Source organism: Homalodisca vitripennis, chromosome 4, assembly GCF_021130785.1.
Source record: "Homalodisca vitripennis isolate AUS2020 chromosome 4, UT_GWSS_2.1, whole genome shotgun sequence".
Classification (NCBI taxonomy): Eukaryota; Metazoa; Arthropoda; class Insecta; order Hemiptera; family Cicadellidae; genus Homalodisca; species Homalodisca vitripennis.
Window position 1 is genome coordinate 52785087 of NC_060210.1, and position 22105 is coordinate 52807191.

A 22105-nucleotide genomic window follows, 5' to 3' on the forward strand; every position below is an offset into this window, starting at 1 on the left:
TAATTGAAATCACCCAATTGGTTTATTTGTCTTTCATCAGCTCGATTATGGTCTTTGAAGGATTTTAGAGTGCCCGACGTCCCCTTTCTGGCTTCTCCATCCCTGTATTGGCGTTTAAAATATTGCAGCGTTTATTAAAATGATTATTTTGATCCTTACGGTAGCTTACGGTTCCAAATGGGCTGACAAGTAAAATGCCCTTATCCTTATATAATGTTAATGATAGATTTAATTATATTTTTGGCCCTATTCAATGTACAATCAGTGCATATTTTTTAATAAAGAATTTATGAATATGATATGAATGGTTGAAAACATTGATTTGAAGTAACCCTACTTGAAAAAGAATGAGTGGGCTTATGTCACCTTACAGTTCAACAAATAGTTTTGAAGTCAGAGAGTTCAAATATCCTCAACAACTTCTGGAAGGACTTTAATTCCTGTTTGGAATTGCAAGTCGTGTTTATGTTCAATTCATTAAATTTAAACCACATTCCTTGCAACAAGATTATATACTAATTACACTGGAAATATGATATTAGATGTATAGTTATGTGGCCATGTATTGGAGATAGCTTCACATGGAATACAAAGTTTTACACAACACGAAATGGTTACACTGAGGGCACGATAGTGTGTAAAACATGATATCAGCGACTTCATTTGATGCTGCCAAATGAATAACAGTCCAATTGTGATGAGGACTTTAAAATCCAATATTTGCAAATTAGACAACAATCCGTGTGTCGTTAATACTCTGGGGTCTCACTAACTCAGAAATTGCCTGAGTATTGTGAAGATTGATGTTTCAGGCTGTCTTTTTTTTGCTACGATGCCAAAGCTAAAATTTGTTTTATCGTCATGCTCAAGAAGTTGCATGTAATAAGGTCATCTCAGGCACAGTTTTAACAAGGTTTGGGTCTAATTTCTCGTGGTTACTTGAATAGACCATAAAAATGGTTTTCTTAAGCAGCGACACAAAGTTCTTCAAGAGGAATGCTGCGGAAGCTGTACAAGTTAAGGTAGTTCATACATGTATCCTGCATTAGGGAGTTTGTTTCAGTTAATGGTGATTGCAAAGTAGTGAAATCTCTGATTAGAAATGTCAGCACTAACACTTTTTCAAGATGGCACTGAGAAATCTGTAGGTATGCTCAATGATGGATCCTACCTAGGAAATGGTGAGCTAAAAACAAATGGCCTAATTTGTTTTTGATACTATAGCAGTTCCTCTCAATTATTGGCTGGAAGTTTTTAAAGATAATAATTATATTTAGCATAATTTATATGTAGACACGCATACTGCCCTCAGCTGCCGATCGCTTTCTTTGTTTGTAGGAAGATAATTAAGGTCATCTATGAGAGGCTCTACTTTATGTCAGTAAAACACATAAATTAAAATTGATTTCCAACTTGCCTTCAAGAATTTCATTCAAAACTGTGTGTTTCGGGGTTTTAGAAGAGATGTAGAACCTAATTTGAATCATCTGTAAACATTTTATGTTAAACTTCAATAATTATAAATAGAGCACTAGAAGTGAGGTAATTTAAATGAAACAAATTGTAGGATTCAAATACCATATATAGAAGTAAAGATTTGGGTGACTCAAGTTAACGGAAACATTAATTTATCTTAATTCATCAGCCGTAAAGCTTTAAATTTCACAAGTGATTTTTGCAGGGGACCCCAAGTACCGCATCCCTCGCTTAGACCCCCTGGTGATAGAGACCTTGAGGGTGAACCAAGGGACTCGTCAGGTTGGACTATCGCTCGAGTGTCGCAACTGTTCCATGTATGGGCTACAGAACATCAACTTTGTCAGAGCAAAGTGAGTACCATCCGTCGTTTGGCAAGGGTCGTATTTACTTCAACTCATCAATTAGTATACAGAAACTTACAAATTTTAATGAAACTCTGGAGAATATGAGGCATACATTAGCCACATTCTGCTTGAAAATATGCTGTAAGTGAGCAATATTACATTTAATTTTTAACATCTACTTTTTATAATAACTACTAACTTCCAATGTTTTTGGTAGTTGTAAAATAAGAAAAAAAAAATTTATACTGTTATATATATATATATATATATATATATATATATATATATATACTTTAAATACATGTATTTTTGACTTTGTTTATTATGTACTAACATGTATCTTAATTAAGTAGAATGTACGAGAAATTTGTATATGACATGAAATATATTTTGGAATATTATTTATTTATACAGCCAATTTTGAATTAGGACATAATAAATGTAATGAGTAAGTTTAATTTGAAATATTTAAATTAAGATAAAGACAAATCAAAAATTTGTATATCCAGACTAATGAATAGAAGTAGCCTTCTTTCATAATTCTATGAAATAATATAGTAAAAATATTTGTCTCTAATTTTCTCATAAATTGGTGACACCTACTATAACCCAAAAGTTTGAAAGAGGATGCACGTGGTTTGAAATTTTATTGTCCAGACCAGAAAGGTCTTTGAATAAGCAAATGGATTGAGACTTAGAACTCAAATACTGCTAGTATGTCTAGTGGGCCTGTGTATGGTAGGATATCTACTATGGGGTCATAAAGACAGTCTGTGGTGAACAAGACCTAAGTTTTGTGGATACTGGATACAGGTCAAAATTAAATTACTACAACAATCCAACATTTCAGAGAAAGAAAAGAGAAGACAATTATTTGTAATATTAGATAAATTGATACTTAAGGGACATGAAGCTCAGGGGCAGTTACTCAGAGAAGTGATTGGGACGATGTAACTATTTTGATTATCCAGCAAAGTAAAGCTGAGAAACACAAATGAAACTAACCAGTCAGTAAGATGGGGAAGGGGGAGTACCATATACCACTGAGTGGTCTGGGCAACTGTACCATGTTAAAAATATATGATGACAATATGTGTTTCACCTTGAATGTTTACACAAGGCACAAACTCAGTGTAAGTGACCATAAATACTGTTCAACTTCCAACCAATTTGGCATGGTTTTGTCCATCCATCACCATACTTGCTGAAGTAAAATCTAGTCCAACCAACTGAAATCTAAGCTTTTAGCTAACACCACACTGAAAAACTGCTTACACAATTATATTCTAGAAATATTTTTACCACATTGTAGCAAGCAATCTTCAGTCTACAGATGATGTTAAATCCTAATTAGTCCAACCCGTTTGCCATGATTCAGATCAACCATCATCATAGACTATGTGCAGTCCAACCTAGTCAAACATCAAACCGAAGGTCCATCCAGTTCACTGTGATCCAGACCAGCCATAATCATACACTATGTACAGCCAAACCTAGTCAAACATCAAACCGAAGGTCCATCCAGTTCACTGTGATCCAGACCAGCCATAATCATACACTATGTACAGCCAAACCTAGTCAAACATCAAACCGAAGGTCCATCCAGTTCACTGTGATCCAGACCAGCCATAAACATACACTATGTGCAGCAAAACCTAGTCAAACATCAAACCGAAGGTTCATCCACTTCACTGTGGTCCAGACCAGCCATAAACATAAACTATGTGCAGCAAAACATCAAACCGAAGGTCCATCCATTTCACTGTAGTCCATGCCAGTCAATCATACACTAACTGCAGTCAAAACAAGTCTTATATCAAAGCAATTTGTGTAAACTATCGCACAATGTTGGAAAGTATGTAACTCTTATGTGGGATCCCTATAGTTGTTAAACTTAACTAAAAGAAATGAATAAGCCATTTCCAATTAATAGCATCAACCAAGCACATTTTAAATTTAAACCTAATAATTCATTCTTAGAGCATTTACTTTACAATTATATTCATCAAAGAATTTTATCAATTATTTGTTTGACTAATAGCTCTAATAGTATTCGTATAGGGAAAATAAACTTTATAAACGTTTAATTTGACTCTGTATATCATGAGATGCTCTCGTATAACTTATTAGTAAGATATTCAAGATTTTAATATAAGTTAAAAAGACATAAATTTATTGTAATGTTGAAACTATGTACTGTACACTAGCCTACTGTAACCCAAACAATCATAAATACCCTTGTTTACTCATCACATATGTTTACAAATGGTCAGTTGAATAAAATAATTACTGAGAGTACAGTGGCTAAACAGAAAATCTACAAATAGACTGATTAGGCAGTCTCTGACCAGTTTTTGTGCTTTAGCTATAAGGTGGCCATGGCCAACCTCTCACAAATGCAGTATGCTGTAATTTTCCTTCTTTCCACAGATAATATGCGTTTCAAACTACCAAACTCTCCTCTGAAAATAGAACTTCAAGTATAATCTATAAAATAATTTATTTTTGAGATTGGATGTATTTTCAACTATGTAAACTAATGAGCAATTATAAAGCTAAAACATAGGTGGATTGTAAACTTGTCATTTCTATAGAGTCGTACATTAGCCCTCGATCTGGCCATCTAGAATTCTTGTGCTGACAGTTTTATTTTGGCTGGTTTTCAAAGGTTTCCTTAACCCTGCAACTGGCTTTAAGCGATTATCGACGCATTAACTACATTTTCAAAATGGCACTAAGCTATTTTCGACGCATTAACTATGTCGTAATATGATCTCTCACAGCAAGTCTATTTTTACTTTGTTTGAAGTAAAACATACGTAAATCTAAATATAAAGATTCTTTCATATTATACCATACAACGCTCTATAGTTAGGTTAAATCTTTCATTATAAAATTCTAAACTTGGATGTTCACATTTCCGATTGCCATTTGCTTGCGTAATTTCCGAACACGCTAAAATTACCGTATGTTTGTAAAAATTCCCTATCGTGAGTTTACGTTCTACACGATCGTAAGTGTCGTCATTAAAAACAGTGTATTCTTGGCTTTCAGAAACATCTTTTCAATAGCCAGTAGGAAAATTAACGTTTATAAAATAAGCGTTTGAAAAGCTCGTGTTTTGTAAAATCCCAAAATGCCTAATGCGTCGAAAATAGCTTCATTAAATTTTGTTATTTTTGTTACTTTATCGTTGTCTGGAAATAGTGAAAATCATATCAAAACAAAGAAGAAGAATTGCTCTAAGCAACAGTATAATAGACAACGAAGACTATGAACTAGTATTTTATTTTTGTTCTGTTGCGCAATCACCGACTCAGCCAGTAGAGAAGAACAACGCATCGCATGGTTGCCATGTTGATTTCTTTGTTGTTATTACGCCATTGCCGGTATTAGTGTATTGCTTGCTATTTATTAGGATATTTTAGACATTTCGTTATTTAGTGTGTATAAATATAAAAGTTTGTTTATTGTTTTTTTTTTTTTTTAATTAGTGAAGTGAAAAATGTAGAGGTTAGGTTAAGTTTTAGGGAATAGGTTGGATTTTTGTGAAACTGAAAATAAGCCTATGTTCACGTAGGTTCAGTGTTTTATAATTTTGTAGACAATTTAATTTTAATTAAAATTAAATTTTGATTTAAATTTATGCAAAGGTATTTATTATAAAAGTGAAAAAAGTTTTTTTTTTTACTTTTTCTGAAGGTATTAGAGTTTTATTTCTATGACCATCGCTTGTTTTATTTTTTTTAACAAAAAAATAATAAAAATAAAAACACATTGTTGTACATTTTTGTAAACTTCAATAAACGTACTATCTTTATAAATAATATTTGGATGAAAAGAAAATTGTTAGCTAAAAAAGTTAGGCATTTATTTCACAATTTTGACTTTTGTAAAAATTAAAAAAAAAGTTTGTTGCCATATAAAAATATCTTATACAATGTAAACTTCTATAAATGTCATATTTTTCTCTTCTAAATATATTTATCTCTTAGGAAAAAATATTTGTTCATCCAATAGATTCAAAAATGTCAAAATGGTATACATAATAGTGCTATACAAACTTTTTTCAGATTCTGTAGTTTTTATAGATATATTGTTCAAAATTACCAATAAACTTCTTTTACCTAAATATTTTTTTTGAAATTTGTAATTGAGGTATATAAGCAAACTTTTGTATATTTTAGAATTATTCTAAAAACTTTCATATTACCTGAGAGGGTGCTATACATTTTGAGAAAAATTTATTCTTTACTAATATTTTTACGTTAATCTGTAAAAAAATAAAAATACATTAAATGATTCAACCTTTAATATTTTTTTGGGAAACTGCATTTATTTCTAAAGACATTGATGTTTTTAAAATGTTTTTATCTTAAAAAATAGATGAGCAGTGATTAAAATACAAAACCCTTACAAAATCACTAAAAAGTGCCTGCCATTTTGGGAAAAATGATGGCCAGTTCCAGGGTTAAACTGCATTGAGTATTGAGATATACTGTTTTTAGCTAAAAGCATACACTATGTTTTGTGTGTTTTTTACAGCATGAAATGAACAAATTGACTGTGTTATAGAAGAAACTAATATTTTCTAACAGAAAGAAAAAATAACAGCATATATTTATTGTTACAGCATTTGGTTGTAAACTTGCAGCTAATGTGTTCCCTGACGTCAATCGTATTACAGAGTTTTTGATTTTATATATATATTTATATATAAACAAATAGGAGTTTCAAAATAAGGAAGTTTTATATGAAATTTGTACAAATGGGTAATGGAAAAATCCCAGAAAACCCCATAATATAAAATATAAATTAAATGGTTAGTAAAAGTTTTGATTGCTATATTGTAGATGAATTTTTTTTAAACATTTTGGTTATATTTTAACACGTTGACTGCCACCAAGGAATATATTTTTGCTGTATCTGTAGGCCAAGGACTAATTTTATGAACTTCCTCTGTGCGCCATGAGGACCACCGGTGGCTCTCAACAGGTGTACTGAACTACGCCGTGAGGACCACCGGTGGCTCTCAGGTTATACATTTTTTAAACTTTTTTCACAGTATCTGTAAACACATTCCAGCAATTATATTTATACTAACTGATAGCTTATTAAATGAAGATAAAAAAGGTCATATGGTTATTGGATACTGTTTTTACAACTCAAAATAAATAGGCTGAAAAATTGGGTTTGTTTATTGTGGTTTACACTATAATAGGAATAGACTAAGTAAAACCCAGTTGTACAAGAACTTGTTTTATAACATGAGTAAAAGTTAAAAATTATAAAACCTCTATAGCCTTGAAAAATTAGATTATAATTAAAATAATTGAATGTAATAAGTACATCATGTTTGTATTCAGAACTTTAGATTACACACTAATATTACATGAATGGGCTTTTATGGGTTGCATTGAAACAGTTCAAACAAATAAATACATTGCACATGACACATTTTGTGGTTACTCTCTTGCACTGTTTCTGGGCATGTTCACGACCATAAGACTTTGAGAGAGTTTTGTAGCAGTTGCCGCATCTCCGACGTACTGAGCGTTTAGGACCCTGGATTTCGATAAGCTTATGTTTGGGAGTTCTTGCAGCTTGAGGTTCATCTTCCTCTCCCTCTTTGGTTTCAATAAGAGAATCTGCGATTTCCTGTCTGAACTGGGTGATTTGCATTTTCTTTTCATTCACAATGTTGTACAGAAAAAGTGAGTTCACCACTGCTGTGTTTAGAAGTAGTTCAAACAGTACTTTCTTATACCATTTTACGCAGCGTCGCAGAGGTCTAGAATATGAAGCCATTTGATCAAACAAATCTATGAAAGATTTGGCCTTGTTGTAGTCAACCACACATCTTGGTTTTATTTTGATTCCTCGCCTTTGAGGAATCTCATTACATTCATCAGTATGCTGTGTCGTTATCATCATTACTTCTCTCTTATCTTTCCATTTTATCATGACGACATTGCTATTGCTTTGTTTCCCCACAACATAACCCTTGTTTAGCTTTGCATTTGCAATGCATGCTGGGATTCCTCTTCTGTTTTTATGAAGTGTTCCAACTAAATGAGTGGAACGCTCTTTCAAGGTATGGGCTAGAGCTATGCTGCTGTACCAATTGTCAACATACAGTGTTCGACCAGCATCAAGTAACGGGGAAATCAACTGCATCACAATGGCCTGAGCAAGACCAACTCTCCTTCCTTCGGATTTACCTGTGTACACCTTAACATTCCAGGTGTAACCCTTTTCAGTGCATAGCTTAAAGATCTTAATGCCATAGCGGCTGGCCTTGTTAGGGATGTATTGTCTAAATCCCACCCTGCCACGAAAGGGAATCAAACTCTCGTCAATACAGAGTTGCTGCTAGGGAGTCAGAGCAGATTTAAATTTTTCATTCAGGGAGTCAAGTATATTTTGTATAGTTTGTTTGTTTCATCTGCATTTGTATTATCGCTGAAATGAAGCATTCTAAGTAACAGTTCAAATTTGTTTCTAGGCATTACTTTGCACATTTCATTTTTGTATATGTTTTTTGTGCTCCAATACAAATTTAAACTTGGCATTTGAACTAACCCCATCCATATTATGAGACCAAAAAATTGCTTAATTTCCTTTTCGTCTGTTGGAAGCCAGGATTTGAGCTGAGACTTATCAGAAGGTACACCAGATTCAATTGTCTGCTGTGCATATAGGTTTGTTTACAGTGCAATTTCTGTAAAAAAAGAGTTGTCAACAAAGACTTGGTTGTAGACTTCAAATGGGGAAGCACCCTCAATTTTGTCCCTTATTTCTTGTGAGATAAGAGGTAATGCATTGAACTCGAATGATGATAAGTTGTTTTGGTTAGTATTTCCCCAGGTCAAGGCTAAGTAATTTGGTTCAATGTTTTGGTTTACCTGTTGGATTCCATTGTCAGGCTGTGGGTGTGGGTTGGGCTGCTGCTGAATAAGTTGGTTGTGGACGAGCTGCCTTTGGTCCAAGGTATTCATATCGTTATCACTGTCTTCACTACTATCCTCTGAAGGAAGATATTCAGGGTCCATATCTGAATCATGACCTCCAAACAATTCACTTGATTCACTACCATTGTCGTCAAATTCACTATTATCCTCCTCTTCAACACCCACTGGCTCTGTACCTGTACTCGCAGGTTCCTCTAATATTCTGTTCACAAAATCCCCTAAATCCTCGTCATCATGTCTCAATCGACCCGCACTCATTTTTGTAACAGCACTAAAACTCAAGATTATGATCTAGACAAAACGAATAGAACACGAATTAGCTGGAAACTAGATATAGAGACTTGGCTGTGCCATGAGAGCCACCGGTGGTCCACACAATAAAACAAAACAACAGGGTGACGAGAATTGGCGGGAAATTACATATCCAAACTAAAACAGCTGATTAAATTAAAAAAAAACCACTCAGATGGAAGCAGAAAAAGATTTGCCCAGGCCAAGAGGTGGTCCTCAGCTACAACTTTTAATACAATTGGCCTAGGACCGAATCTTGTTGATTATAATAGTCAGGAGACCGTATTTGATCACATGGGATGTATAACCAATGATAGTTCAGTTATGACGTTCCTGGCCCAAATGCCATTGGCCTCAGATGTAAAACCAGTGAGAGCCACCGGTGGCTCTCATGGCGTCACGTATAGAACATAGTGAGAGCCACCGGTGGTCCTCATGGCAGTCAACGTGTTAAGGGCCCTCTATAAGACTTCTCCCAGGGAGGATATGATTGAAGTCCCTCCTGGCTATAGAGACTTACACAGTTGCATTGTTACTTTAATATAATTCTTTATTTGTTTTCGTAATTTTGTAGTGTTCAAAATAGTATAAGATATATTTATAAATCCATACTAATACATAAAACTATTTGTTTGAATTTTACTAACTTGGTGGTGTAAAGGAAGTACATATTGCTTACATTAAAACGCAGTAGAGTTACCATGCTGGTTTGAACGGGATAAAATTGCTAGTATTGACTTCCCGGACTACGCTAATAAGAAATTTAAAATGAACAACTGGAGCTATTGTTTGGTGTTTTAGGGCTCATCCATGAGTGCTTTTGAATTACTATGATGGTACAAATTAGAATATCTTACCATACTGCTATAGTTAGGCCTAGTGAATCCCAAGGTTATTGTTATCAAGGTCCATAATAATTACATGCCATCACTTCAATCTTAACCTTCAACGAATACATAGCATAATGCTGGTTGTTCCTAATTTCTCGTTATAAATTCCAGGATATTTTTCCTTACGTTCATATTAGCATAAATTATAAGACAGCCAATGAACCAACTAATCCATTATTTCCCTGTTTGTCTATTCACAGTTTTCATATAACTATTAATACTTCAAAATACAATACAGGAACACTAATATTAAACAAAAAGATTGATTTCTGAAATAGTAAATGGTCCAAGACTCGAAAGCTAGCATGGATGGTTAAAGTACTTTTATGTGGTCATAACTCTATCCTCAACATTATGCTAGATTTCTGTCTCACAAAACGGAAAGATGCCCTTGATTAAGCTTTAGCAACACAAATTGTTCTATATTCTTCTTCCCCAGTCTCAACTTCCATAAAAATAATTGTAGACTTTGCTGGAAAACATCTTGTTCTCACTTCCTCAGCATCAAAGTGACACTTAAAACCTTTTTTTTTAATGTGAACAGTGAGTCTCGTACTTATTCATCTTGATCAGTTATTATGAATTGTAGAGTAAACCACAAAGTTTGAATCCAAGACCAGTGGGAAATCATAAAATGCATTTCATACATCAACACAGACCACTGCAGTATCAATTATGGATTTAATAATCTTTGGTATTATTTTTACGTCCTGCAGTTTCTTGTTTCTCTTATTTCTGACAAAAGCTTTTGGCTTTGAGGCTTGAAGATAGCAAATACCTTATTATTTCACCAGGTATACCTACATTTCATCCATCAAAGCTCTGGGTGATGTCAATTAACAGCCATTATAATGTTACGCACTGCTGCTGTGCCACTAAACACAGATAATGTGTGCCAGATGAATTATTGATCCAACGTCATGCTACATTGCTTTGATAGAGAAAAGTACTCTAAATGACATTAGCAGGCCCGTGTGCATGGGGGGGTTTTGGGGGTTCAAACCCCCCCCTTGAAGATTGGGATATATCATATTGTTTCCATATATCAGTTTAATTGTGCTCTATTACGCCGTTAGTTTACGTGCATGCGCGCGCAAATATTTCCAATCGTTTCATTGCACGCGCTTTCCGCCTGATTTGTGTTATATACCGTTTAAAAATTTAAATAAAAAAAATTCTATACTTTTTATTTCATAAAATAAGTATAGAACCCCCCCCCTAAATAAAATTCTGCGCACGGCCCTGGACATTAGTATAAATCTTTAGCATTTGCTAGTGACTATTCATTCACAATAAATCTTCATAACTGATTGGGAGGAATACAAAACTCATAAACTGGACACCTGACACATCCTGGAACGTTAAAAAAATATTGTGTTCATCATCATGTTGAACCAGAGTTTTCATTATATATATCTTATTGAGTTTGTCTACCCTTTGAATAACCCAATTCATAATGAATGATAAACCAATTATTTGTCTCCAGTGCTAAAATTCTAGCATTGTAATATGTTTATTTTTTATGTAAAAGACACACAATGATGTAAAAAGCTACTTAAGATCCTGAACAGTTACTCTATAATAATAAAGTAAAAGGAAACAGTTGCAGCAATTCCAACTACTAGCAAATAACAGTTACTGTATAGCCATTATTTTACAGGCAAATTGTCATCTGATAGAAACTAATGGCCAAATAGGAACTATGATTTATTTACAAAACATAGATATCTAACTTTTAATAAGATGTGTAGATATAAAATAAAAACAGACATCACTTCATATCACAATTTAGTTTGAGGATTTATTTGGGCGACTGAAAATGAAAAAATACTGAGATTTAATTATATTATCAACAGAAATACATTTAAACAACAGAATAGTACATATAATAATTCCAGTGAAATGAAAACCAGTGATTGCACAGTCCGAGTTGTACTTCAGGATCAAAGTTAGAGATGAACAGTTTTAAATTCTATATGTGTCCAAGGTATATTGTTTAATCACAATACTGTTGACGTTGTACTGTATAAACTCTCCTCATTAACTTTCCTACAGTGACACACAGAATAAGGCTTTCAATGAATTATTTCTTTTTTAAAGGTGATAGTACACAAATACTGTTCATTTTGGGTGATGATTACAGTCTAATGTATGCATTGTTAGATATATTTTTCTATAAACAGAATCTCTCTGTATAACATACTATTCAGATGTACGCTGGAATTGAACACTTATCATTAACATAGATCCATATGCTTAGAAAAACATCAATTCTCCAATCACATATTCATGAAGAGAAAGATTGCTTAGCAGTAACAGTGCAGTGAGCCAACAACACATACAAAGCACAACAGGCTTATAATGTCTGATGACTCCATTGATCTTTAAACCCTAGATAGCTCTCTCTTGATCCTTTAACTGTTTTATCTTGTGGAACATTAGAAGGATATTTTACAGACATGAAACATACCGTCTTGATAAAAAGGTTAAAGGGAAGCTACCATAATTTGAACTAATTATAATTTACCCGTTTCAAAACTTACAAATCCTCATAGTCTGCTACAGTCATATCAAACATTGCAAAATAATATATATATATATATATATATATATATATATATATATATATATATATATATATATATAAGGTTTTAGGAGCTAGAAAACTACTAAACAATATGAATTGAATTGTGATGACAACTAATATAATCAGTTTGAAGGTTTACATACTCGTAGGAATATTTTTGAATCATATTATCCTGACTGTTTTGCATCCATAAAAAAATATAGTAAAATCTATTCCTGTGCCATATTACTCTCCTTAACCTCAATCATTGCACAATCCATTTGATTGCATTCTCATGTGTAGATAAGTAATATAGTGACTACTAATCCAACAAACATTGCAATATGAGTACGCCTTGTGAAATGTAGAAATATATATTATAATCTCAAATTTAAACTGTATTTTGGAAATTTTTGTTTGGTCTATGACAACAATTGAGAGTGCCAATGGTCGAGCGGTCTAAGATGTTGAACTTTAGGTCTGATTTAGATATAGCACAGGTATAAACTCTATCTGTAACCAGTGCACTTTTTATCAGTACCATCAACCTTGTACTGTATTGACTCTCCCCCTAATTCTGTTTGATAAGATTCTCGCAAAGGCCAGTGGCCCATGAGGATGGACAGAATAAGGCTTAAGAAAGGGATCAGCATCTCCTTTTATTACAAAAAATCATTAAAACTACTTTCACAGTACATCCCTTTTGAGTAAAAGTTTCTGTATTTTTAGGTAGGCTGTATAAATATTAAAACAATAACTCTATTAATTTTAACTTATAACGCAGAAGTAAAGTGTAAAGTGATGTTAGATTGTAATGATTCAATAATGGTAATAGACAAAATTAGAATTGTTAATAATGCTGGTTTATTGTTACAAATAGACACTTAACCAGAGGGAGGTGAAATGAAGTGACATGATGTCTGTGATACTTTAATAATAATTCAAAGGAAATATTCCAAATTTGAAAACACATTCAGCAATCTCACAACATTCTGTGTAAATAACATTAGATATACAGCGCCAATGTACATTTCCTACATTTAATGGTATAAACCATTGTAAACAATCCTGTATAATAAAGTCTGCCATTATTTATGTCTCTGCAAGATATATAAAATGAAGATTGGCTGCTGGCAATGCTTTTATGATCCTCAGCTTGAGCATACTGACATATTTGTGATGAAGGAAAAATTAGCCAATTACAGGATACAAGGTAAAAAAATATAGGTACTAGTAAAGTATGTATTTGTGTTTTCAGTGTGCAGCTCGACAAGAGCCACTGTGAGTGGTACTTCACTCTGGATAAGCTGGAGATTAGGGGCAAGTACAACGTGAGCGGACAGGTGCTGATTCTACCCATCACAGGCCAGGGGGACGCAAACATCACTGCCAGTCAGTATTCATTCACCTTGTCACTGTAACGTTGCAATACTGTATATTCCAGTTTGACGGAAGCGTTTCATAAAAAGCTATTAATCGTAATGCACTATTCTGAGTTAGTTGTGTTGAGGAATGAATTGACTCTAGAATTGTCTGTCTCTTGAGTACTTACAGTATATATTTCATAAATAAGTTTAATAGTAACAAACCATTTTATAAAATTAATAGCTTTACATGCTATGATTATGATAGTTTTAGCTAAATATTCTTGCACTAAATTAATTCAAGGAATACCTCCTACTATTAAAGCTGCCGTTTATAACAAATTTATTTTACAGAGATGAATTTATACACAATATATAAAAACGTACTAAATCAAATAGTTCTTACAGCTCAGTTGGAAGAGGTATGTACATTTTGTACATTATCAGGAGATTTACATGTACTCAATATCTCAAAAACCGTTCCAAGCTACACAAATATTTATTTATTATTAAATGTTTAGTAAATTTTATATGTGTTCCAGAACAACATATTTTGCTTTTCTCTCCAAGTTCACAAATTAAATATAATACTTACAGTTTAAATGGCCTCCATATTGAAACGAAATGAGGTATCAACCTGCCAACGAAGTTAGCAAAAATATTTAAAAGGTAAAATTTGTACCAACTTTGAACTTGTTTCAGCAGTTTTTGGTGCTAAAAAGTTCTTTTGGGATTTACAATATCTCAAAAACCGTTCAAGATACCAAAAAATCTGTTAATTACCCAATATTTAATAAACGTTATAAGCATTTCAGAACACATTTTGTTTTTCTCTAGGTTCATAAATAACGTAATTGTAAATTAAAAAAAGTTTAAACACTTACCATATTGAAACCACAAGGACAGTTATCGTTTGCATAGGCCATGTTATATAGCACATATATATATATATATATATATACAGGGTGAGTCAGAAATATGGTAAAATATTTTCAGACGTGATTGTAGAGCTAAAAATAAGAAAAAAATGTTATATAAAGGTAGGTCCGGAAACGCTCCATTAGTGAGTAATAGCTGGCGAAAGATTTTGCTTTCTTTTCAGTGCACCAGGTGAAATTAAGTGATTCTGAAATGTTTTGTTCTTACTTTTTAACTCAAATAAGGTGAATTTTTAAGGAAAATCATCTGAAAAATCAAATAAAACCACTCTAGAGGTTGCAGTGTGAACAGTTTTTGAGAAAAAGTATGAAATTTGCAAGAAATTAATAAAAAAATACGGTTTTAAATGTTTGATGTACAATAACATTGTTAAATGACCAATAAACAAATTGTTTTTCCTAATACAGATTGTAGAGAATTTAATTCTGAAAACAACCATAATAATCAAAGTTAACTAAATGTGTAAAAAAGTTATGAAATTGATTCCTCATGTATTACACTGCATAGCAAACTTTTGCTGTTTTATAATAACGAATGAGTATCTGATTGGTAACAGCTGGTAATAATTAATCATTTAAACAACAGCTGTTTAAACATTTTTAAATAATAAATAATCAGCTGGGCATTTATTATTAGATAACATATGTCACCTCATTGTTGAACAAAACAACAAACTGTAAAGATACTGTGTGTTTCTGTTAAGTATTTTAACCAGTTATCTTCATCCATTTTATTAGCGATTTTGTGTTGTGCGTTTCATTTATTAAAAATGGAAGGTAATATTCATGTGTATTCAAACTCTGAATTAGCAGACATGCATTTAATGTATGGTTTGGGACGCTGCAATAGTAATGCAGCAAGACGTCTGTATCAAGAGAACTTTCCTAACCGTAGGTGTCCAAGCGCAAAATTTTTTGCCACTACAGTAGAACCCTCGTTAATTCGACACTCGATAGTTCGACAGTCCGTAATCATTCGACACCAGCCGTGACCAACATAACGTGACAGCAGGGACAAGTGGTGTCCTTGACGGGCCCGCCATTGTTGCCGTGAACGCGCGCGCCACTGCCCTTTGTATAGCGCATCCTCCTCCCCCTCCCCCTCTGACTCACCCGCTATTCTTAGTCGTCAACTCAGTTCGCTCGTGACGCTGCGGGAGTTAAGACGCGTTTTTGTTCCTTTCGTGATACGTTACTGTTTTAACGATCGTTAGACATACGTAGTTGGTGTTACTGAACTGCTTTGTAATTTGTTTGTTTTTTAAAATGTCAGATAAAAAACGTAAAAGGTGCTTTGTTACGATGGAAATGAAATTAGATGCTCTAAAAAGGATTGACAAAGGTGAAAGTGTACAGAAAGTGGCGAGTGATTTGAACGTTGGTCGGTCAACAGTGATTGGATGGAGGAAGTCTAGAAATGAAATTGAGTCTTGGTGTGTGAAAAGAGTGTGTTCAGAATCGTTAGACAAGAGGAGGAGTATGAAGAGGTCTGAGTATGAACAAGTAAGTGAAGCTCTTTTCCAGTGGTTTAGGATTCAGAGGGAGAAAGGGACACCGATCTCAGGACCGATTTTACAGGAAAAGGCCTTGAAATTTTATCAAAACTTTAAAGAAGAGGGAGAGCCTGAATTCAACAGCAAGCTCTGGATGGCTGGACAGATGGAAAGAGAGGTATGGTATTAAACAATTGAGCATTTGTGGAGAAAAACTGTCAGCAAATCTCGATAGTTCACATGATTTTAAAATGAAATTTCAAGCTTTGATTGAAGAATTAGGCCTTAGTGGAGAGCAAATCTATAACTGATTGAAAAGAAACTGGTCTGAATTTTAGAATGCTCCCAACAAAAAGTTTGGCTCTCAAACAAGAGAAAGCTGCAGCAGGATATAAAAAAAGTAAGGACAGAGTTACTGTGTTTGGCTTGCAGTAACGCAACAGAACTCATAAATTAAAATTGGCTCTGATAGGAAAGGCCAGGAAACCTAGAGCCTTCAAAAATATTAAAATGAATGGTGACCATTTTGACCTCCCCGTTTTTTACAGACACCAATCAAATGCTTGGATGTCAGAGAGCATTTTTAACGAATGGTTTCACAAACAGTTTTGTGCCCGAAATTAAGAAGCATCTAAAGTCCCAGAACCTTCCAAATGAAAGCACTCTTGATCCTCGACAACGCAACAACGCACCCGGCTGTAGATGTCATTCAAGACGGAGAAATTAAAAGCTATGTTCTTGCCCCCTAACGTAACCTCCCTTTGCCAGCCTATGGACCAAGGAGTTTTTGGTAACGCTTAAGAAGTTGTATAGGAAGAAACTCCTTTCATGTCTCCATTCAAGCCCTAGATGAAGGAGTCGAATTAGTGGATAAGTTAAAAAAAATTGATATGCTGGATGTTGTTGGCTGGATTTCCCAGGCATGGGATGAAACTCAATCCCCTAACGCTCGTGCGTTCTTGGAGGAAGCTCTTGGACCACCAGGGAAATGAGTTCAACGAAGAAATTAAAGATGACGAGCTAGCCACTTTAATGGAAAAAAATCCCAGGTTGTGAAGAAGCTTCACCTACAGATGTTTTCGAGTGGATGGAACAAGATGAAGAAAGCGGACCAATTTCAGAGGAAGAAATAGTTGATGCTTTAAAATCAAGAGAGGATAGTGATGAAGAGTCAGAAGACGACGAAGATACCACTCAAAAATCAAAACTGACACACAGCGAAGGTGTAAAATTCTTCGAGGGAGCGATCCAGTATTTACAGGAACAAGGGACGACTGGAATGGACATTTTGTTTCTTCGACGATTACGTGACGAGGCGGCTCGGCGAAGAAACCAAAGTGAAAAACAATTAAAAATCACAAAAACTATTTTGCGTTGTAAAAAGTAAAACATGATGTAACCATGTTACAAGTTATAGTTGTCCCATATTAATTTATTTTTGTATATACATTTTGTTTTTTTTATCTAGCCTATATTATGAATTGAGTTTGTTTATTTTTTACATTTATTCATTTAATCATTAACTATTTTAAGAGGAAGAAGTACAGCACTGTAAAACAATGTAAGTTGATACATTTTGTTTCATCAGTTTAATATTTGTTTAGTTGTACATTGTTAATTAAATTACAGTCCATCTTAACATAAACTCGCCTTTTTAATATTCCTTGTGTTAAAAATCTATATACTCCCTATAGTTCGACATCTTGATAGTTCGACACCCCGTTAGTCCACAAAGTGTCGAACTATCGAGGTTCTACTGTAATTCATCAACGCCTATCTGAAACAGGTTCATTGAAGTCTTCGGAGCATAGCAATGCAGGCATTGCCCGATCATGTAGGACTGTTGAATTAGAAGGTTTGGTTCTTAATGAAATTTCAGATTATCCTGAAAAGAGCACTAGAGAATTGCCACTACAGTTCAATGTCAGCCAATCTAGTATTCAGAGAATACTACACGAGTACCAGTTACACCCATACCATTTCCAGCATGTCCAAACTCTTTTGCCACAAGACTTCGCTCCCCGTGTTTCTTTTTGTCGATGGCTTCTGGGAAAATGTGCTGATCCAAACTTTTTAAATACAATTTTGTTTACCGATGAGGCTCACTTTACAAGAACAGCTATCATTAACTTCCATAACAACCACACTTGGGCAGACAGAAATCCTCATGCTATCAAACCTAATCGCCCACAACATCAGTTTTCAGTAAATGTTTGGGCTGGAATCTTAGCAGATCATTTAGTCGTATTCGTGCTTCCTCCCAGGCTTAATGGCGTGGTGTACTTGAACTTTTTAAGAGACGAGCTACCTAACCTACTTGATGATGTACCTCTGCATTTGCGCCAAAACATGTGGTTTATGCATGACGGGGCACCTGCGCACTACTCTCTGGCTGTTCGTGGACACCTAAATGAGAGTTTCACAAATCAATGGATAGGCCGAGGTGGACCAGTTTCATGGCCAGCAAGATCAGCGGACTTAAATCCTTTGGACTTTTACCTTTGGGGACATTTAAAAACATTAGTTTACTCTTCCCCAATAGATACCATTGAAGAACTCCGATTAAAAATTTCTAATGGAATAGAAACCATTAAGCAGACACCTGGAGTTTTTGAACGGGTCCGAAACTCGATGAGAAGACGCCTGAACGCGTGCATTTTGAACAACGGAGGTCACTTTGAGCATCATCTTTAATCTTCCGGTGAGACTTAAAGCGATTGTAGATATGTTTATTGTATTTAAAAATAAAATGTTAACTAAAAATATGTTTGTTTTTCATCAGCTGTTACCAATCAGATACTCATTCGTTATTATAAAACAGCAAAAGTTTGCTGTGTAGTGTAATACGTGAGGAGTCAATTTCATAACTTTTTTACACATTTAGTTAACTTTGATTATTATAATTGTTTTCAGAATTAAATTCTCTACAATCTTAATTAGGAAAAACAATTTGTTTATTGGTCATTTAACAATGTTATTGTACATCAAACATTTAAAACCGTATTTTTTTTATTAATTTCTTGCAAATTTCATACTTTTTCTCAAAAACTGTTCACACTACAACCTCTAGAGTGGTTTTATTTGATTTTTCAGATGATTTTCCTTATAAATTCACCTTATTTGAGTTAAAAAGTAAGAACAAAACATTTCAGAATCACTTAATTTCACCTGGTGCACTGAAAACAAAGCAAAATCTTTCGCCAGCTATTACTCACTAATGGAGCGTTTCCGGACCTACCTTTATATAACATTTTTTTCTTATTTTTAGCTCTACAATCACGTCTTAAAATATTTTACCATATTTCTGACTCACCCTGTATATTTAAGTTATATATGCTTCTATAACAAATATATTTAAAAAAAGTAAGTAACTCAATTACCCTCTTATAATTTTTATTTCTGACATGTGTTTCAGCAATCATGCCAAATAGTACTATGACCATAGCATGAATACCAAAACACGTGTCAGAAATAAAGATTATGAAAGAGTACTGGGCTACTTATTTTTAAATATATATATATTCCATTTTAAAACTATATGTATAACATTTATGATGGCAGTAAATTTCCAAATTTACAGTTGCTATTGTGTTTCATTATAAATACATTTAAACATGTCATATCTGGTGAATTGATATACAAAATCTTTTTTGTAACAAGGAGTACCACATGGTCAAGCTCACATTGGCCGGTGCCATTAGAAAGAGAGGGGGGAGGGTTTCCTTTACAACACTTGGACCGTTTTAAGAAATAATTACCTTGGTAAAACTGTGACATCAGTGTTGATGTCCTAATGAGTATTACAGCATGTTGGGATGGTTAATTTTCCAGTAAGATAAGATTTGAGCTTTAATATTAAAAAATATTTGTATATATAACATTTATAATTGTTTTATTTAACTTAAGCAACTACAAAAACGTCAAGTATCAAATGCATTAGTTTAGTTTAAAAATATATTGAAAATTTGTGTGTAATAAATTTATAAAATTTCATTTGAAACAGTTCCAGTGCAGTGTTCAAGGTTTTCATAATCACACAGTGCCCTCAAAAAGTAAACATTTAACATACATTTGGGTGTATTTACATTCTTCATATCACCCATATCTGGCTTACCCGGTTTTTGCATTAGGCAGAGACAATAGTAAAACACTCAATTAGAAAGTAAATAGAAACAAAATAGGATTTCGAACATTTGCCCTCATATTTGTTACAAAATAACACTATGCTTCATGGATTGAAATCTTCTCCTTCCTCAGTGTAGATATATTTATAAATATAACATGTACTTAACATCTAAAATGTGTAGAAATGGTCTGTCAATCAAAGAAATCTGTATCATACTGGACTGCTACATCAATAGTTTGAAGACTGAAGAAAATTAATCCAAGGGATGTTACTGCACAGAAGTTAATAGCAAAAACAACACGTTACAATAAAGATGGCAAATGCTCGGAATTCTATTAACATTTCAAACCATCCATCGTAATAACAAACTTTAAACAAAGAAGAAGCAAAATATTTTTATAATACTGGCAGTTTAGATTATAGCTATGCTGAACAAATCTTTTTTATGATATTCATCTTTAGGTCTTTTATAGAATGATAAAGTTTCCTTCTGGGACAGGACAACCATTTTCAATGCACAAGTCAAAATCAAATTAATTCATTTCTGTTACATAAATTTTAGAAGCTTTTACATATTCAATTATATAATATAAATATAGTATCAAATAAATAATTATGAGATAAAAATTGCATTATAGCTTGTGTTTGAAAATGAGAATTGGAGTTATTGTTAAAGATAGCTTGTGGATGACATATAGACTAAACTCCCATAGCCAGCCCTAAAAGAAAGTTCATAAATGACACCAAAAAGCAAGCTTGGATATGATGAAAATATTAGGTCAAATAGACTATGTGTTATCAATCCATTAGATATTGTATTATAGTGATATTTATATGTATTATAAAGTTCACTTTAAAACAAATTGGTATAAAATTATACCAATTGAACAATCACAATGGTATGAAGTTATTGTAGTGTTTCTTTTTTTTATCAAAACTGAATTAATAGTTCACATAAAAATAACACGTCTGTTATGTTGTCCAGCTGGAGTGAAGTTCTCGTACAAGTATGACTGGATACTGGAGCGCCGTGCCAACGGGCTGGATTATGTCAAGGTCACAACTCACTCCTTGCCCTTCACCGTGGACCGCCTATACATACATTTGGACAACCTGTTCAACGGCGACAGACTCCTAGGTATGTCCAAGTGGTATATACTATAAATAATGTAAAAATTCACTGTTTTTTAAAAATACTTTTTATTGATGAATGAGATTGCAATCATTGTGTGTATTACCACAAAAAAACCCAAAATTTACACCACTATTATGTGATTAAGAAGTGTTATTACATATTTTAACTCATTGAAGCAGTCCTTATTGAGGTGTCTGGAGTATGAATTAAATTGGCAGCAAAACAGAATTCATAAAATAGAGCATAAATTTCTTTACGACTGTCTTTACAGTAAAATCTTCATTGAATAAACTCAACATCATATTTCCAATAAAATTATTAATTTAAATTTTGTAATTTTTTAAATATGATTTTTGAAAACTATTTTTGTAATTTTATAGTTACTTTCTAACTGATTTAACATACTTTACCGACAAAGTATTTTTTTACATAAATAATATTTTTTGTGGGTATATCTAAAATAATCAGCTTAAAATTAAACAAAACAAAAAAATATTATGAGCAATGT

At 33.3% G+C, this 22105-nt stretch overlaps 1 protein-coding gene across 1 annotated transcript in view; it reads left to right on the top strand.

Moving 5' to 3' along the window:
* The window catches only part of LOC124359320 (protein takeout-like), a 30195-nt gene that overhangs the window by 6977 nt on the left and 1113 nt on the right, over positions 1 to 22105 (top strand). Inside the window, exons 3-5 of the mRNA XM_046811974.1 lie at positions 1682 to 1829; positions 13800 to 13933; positions 21448 to 21600. Of these exons, the coding sequence (XP_046667930.1) occupies positions 1682 to 1829; positions 13800 to 13933; positions 21448 to 21600 (435 nt within the window). The remainder of the gene's footprint in view (positions 1 to 1681; positions 1830 to 13799; positions 13934 to 21447; positions 21601 to 22105) is intronic.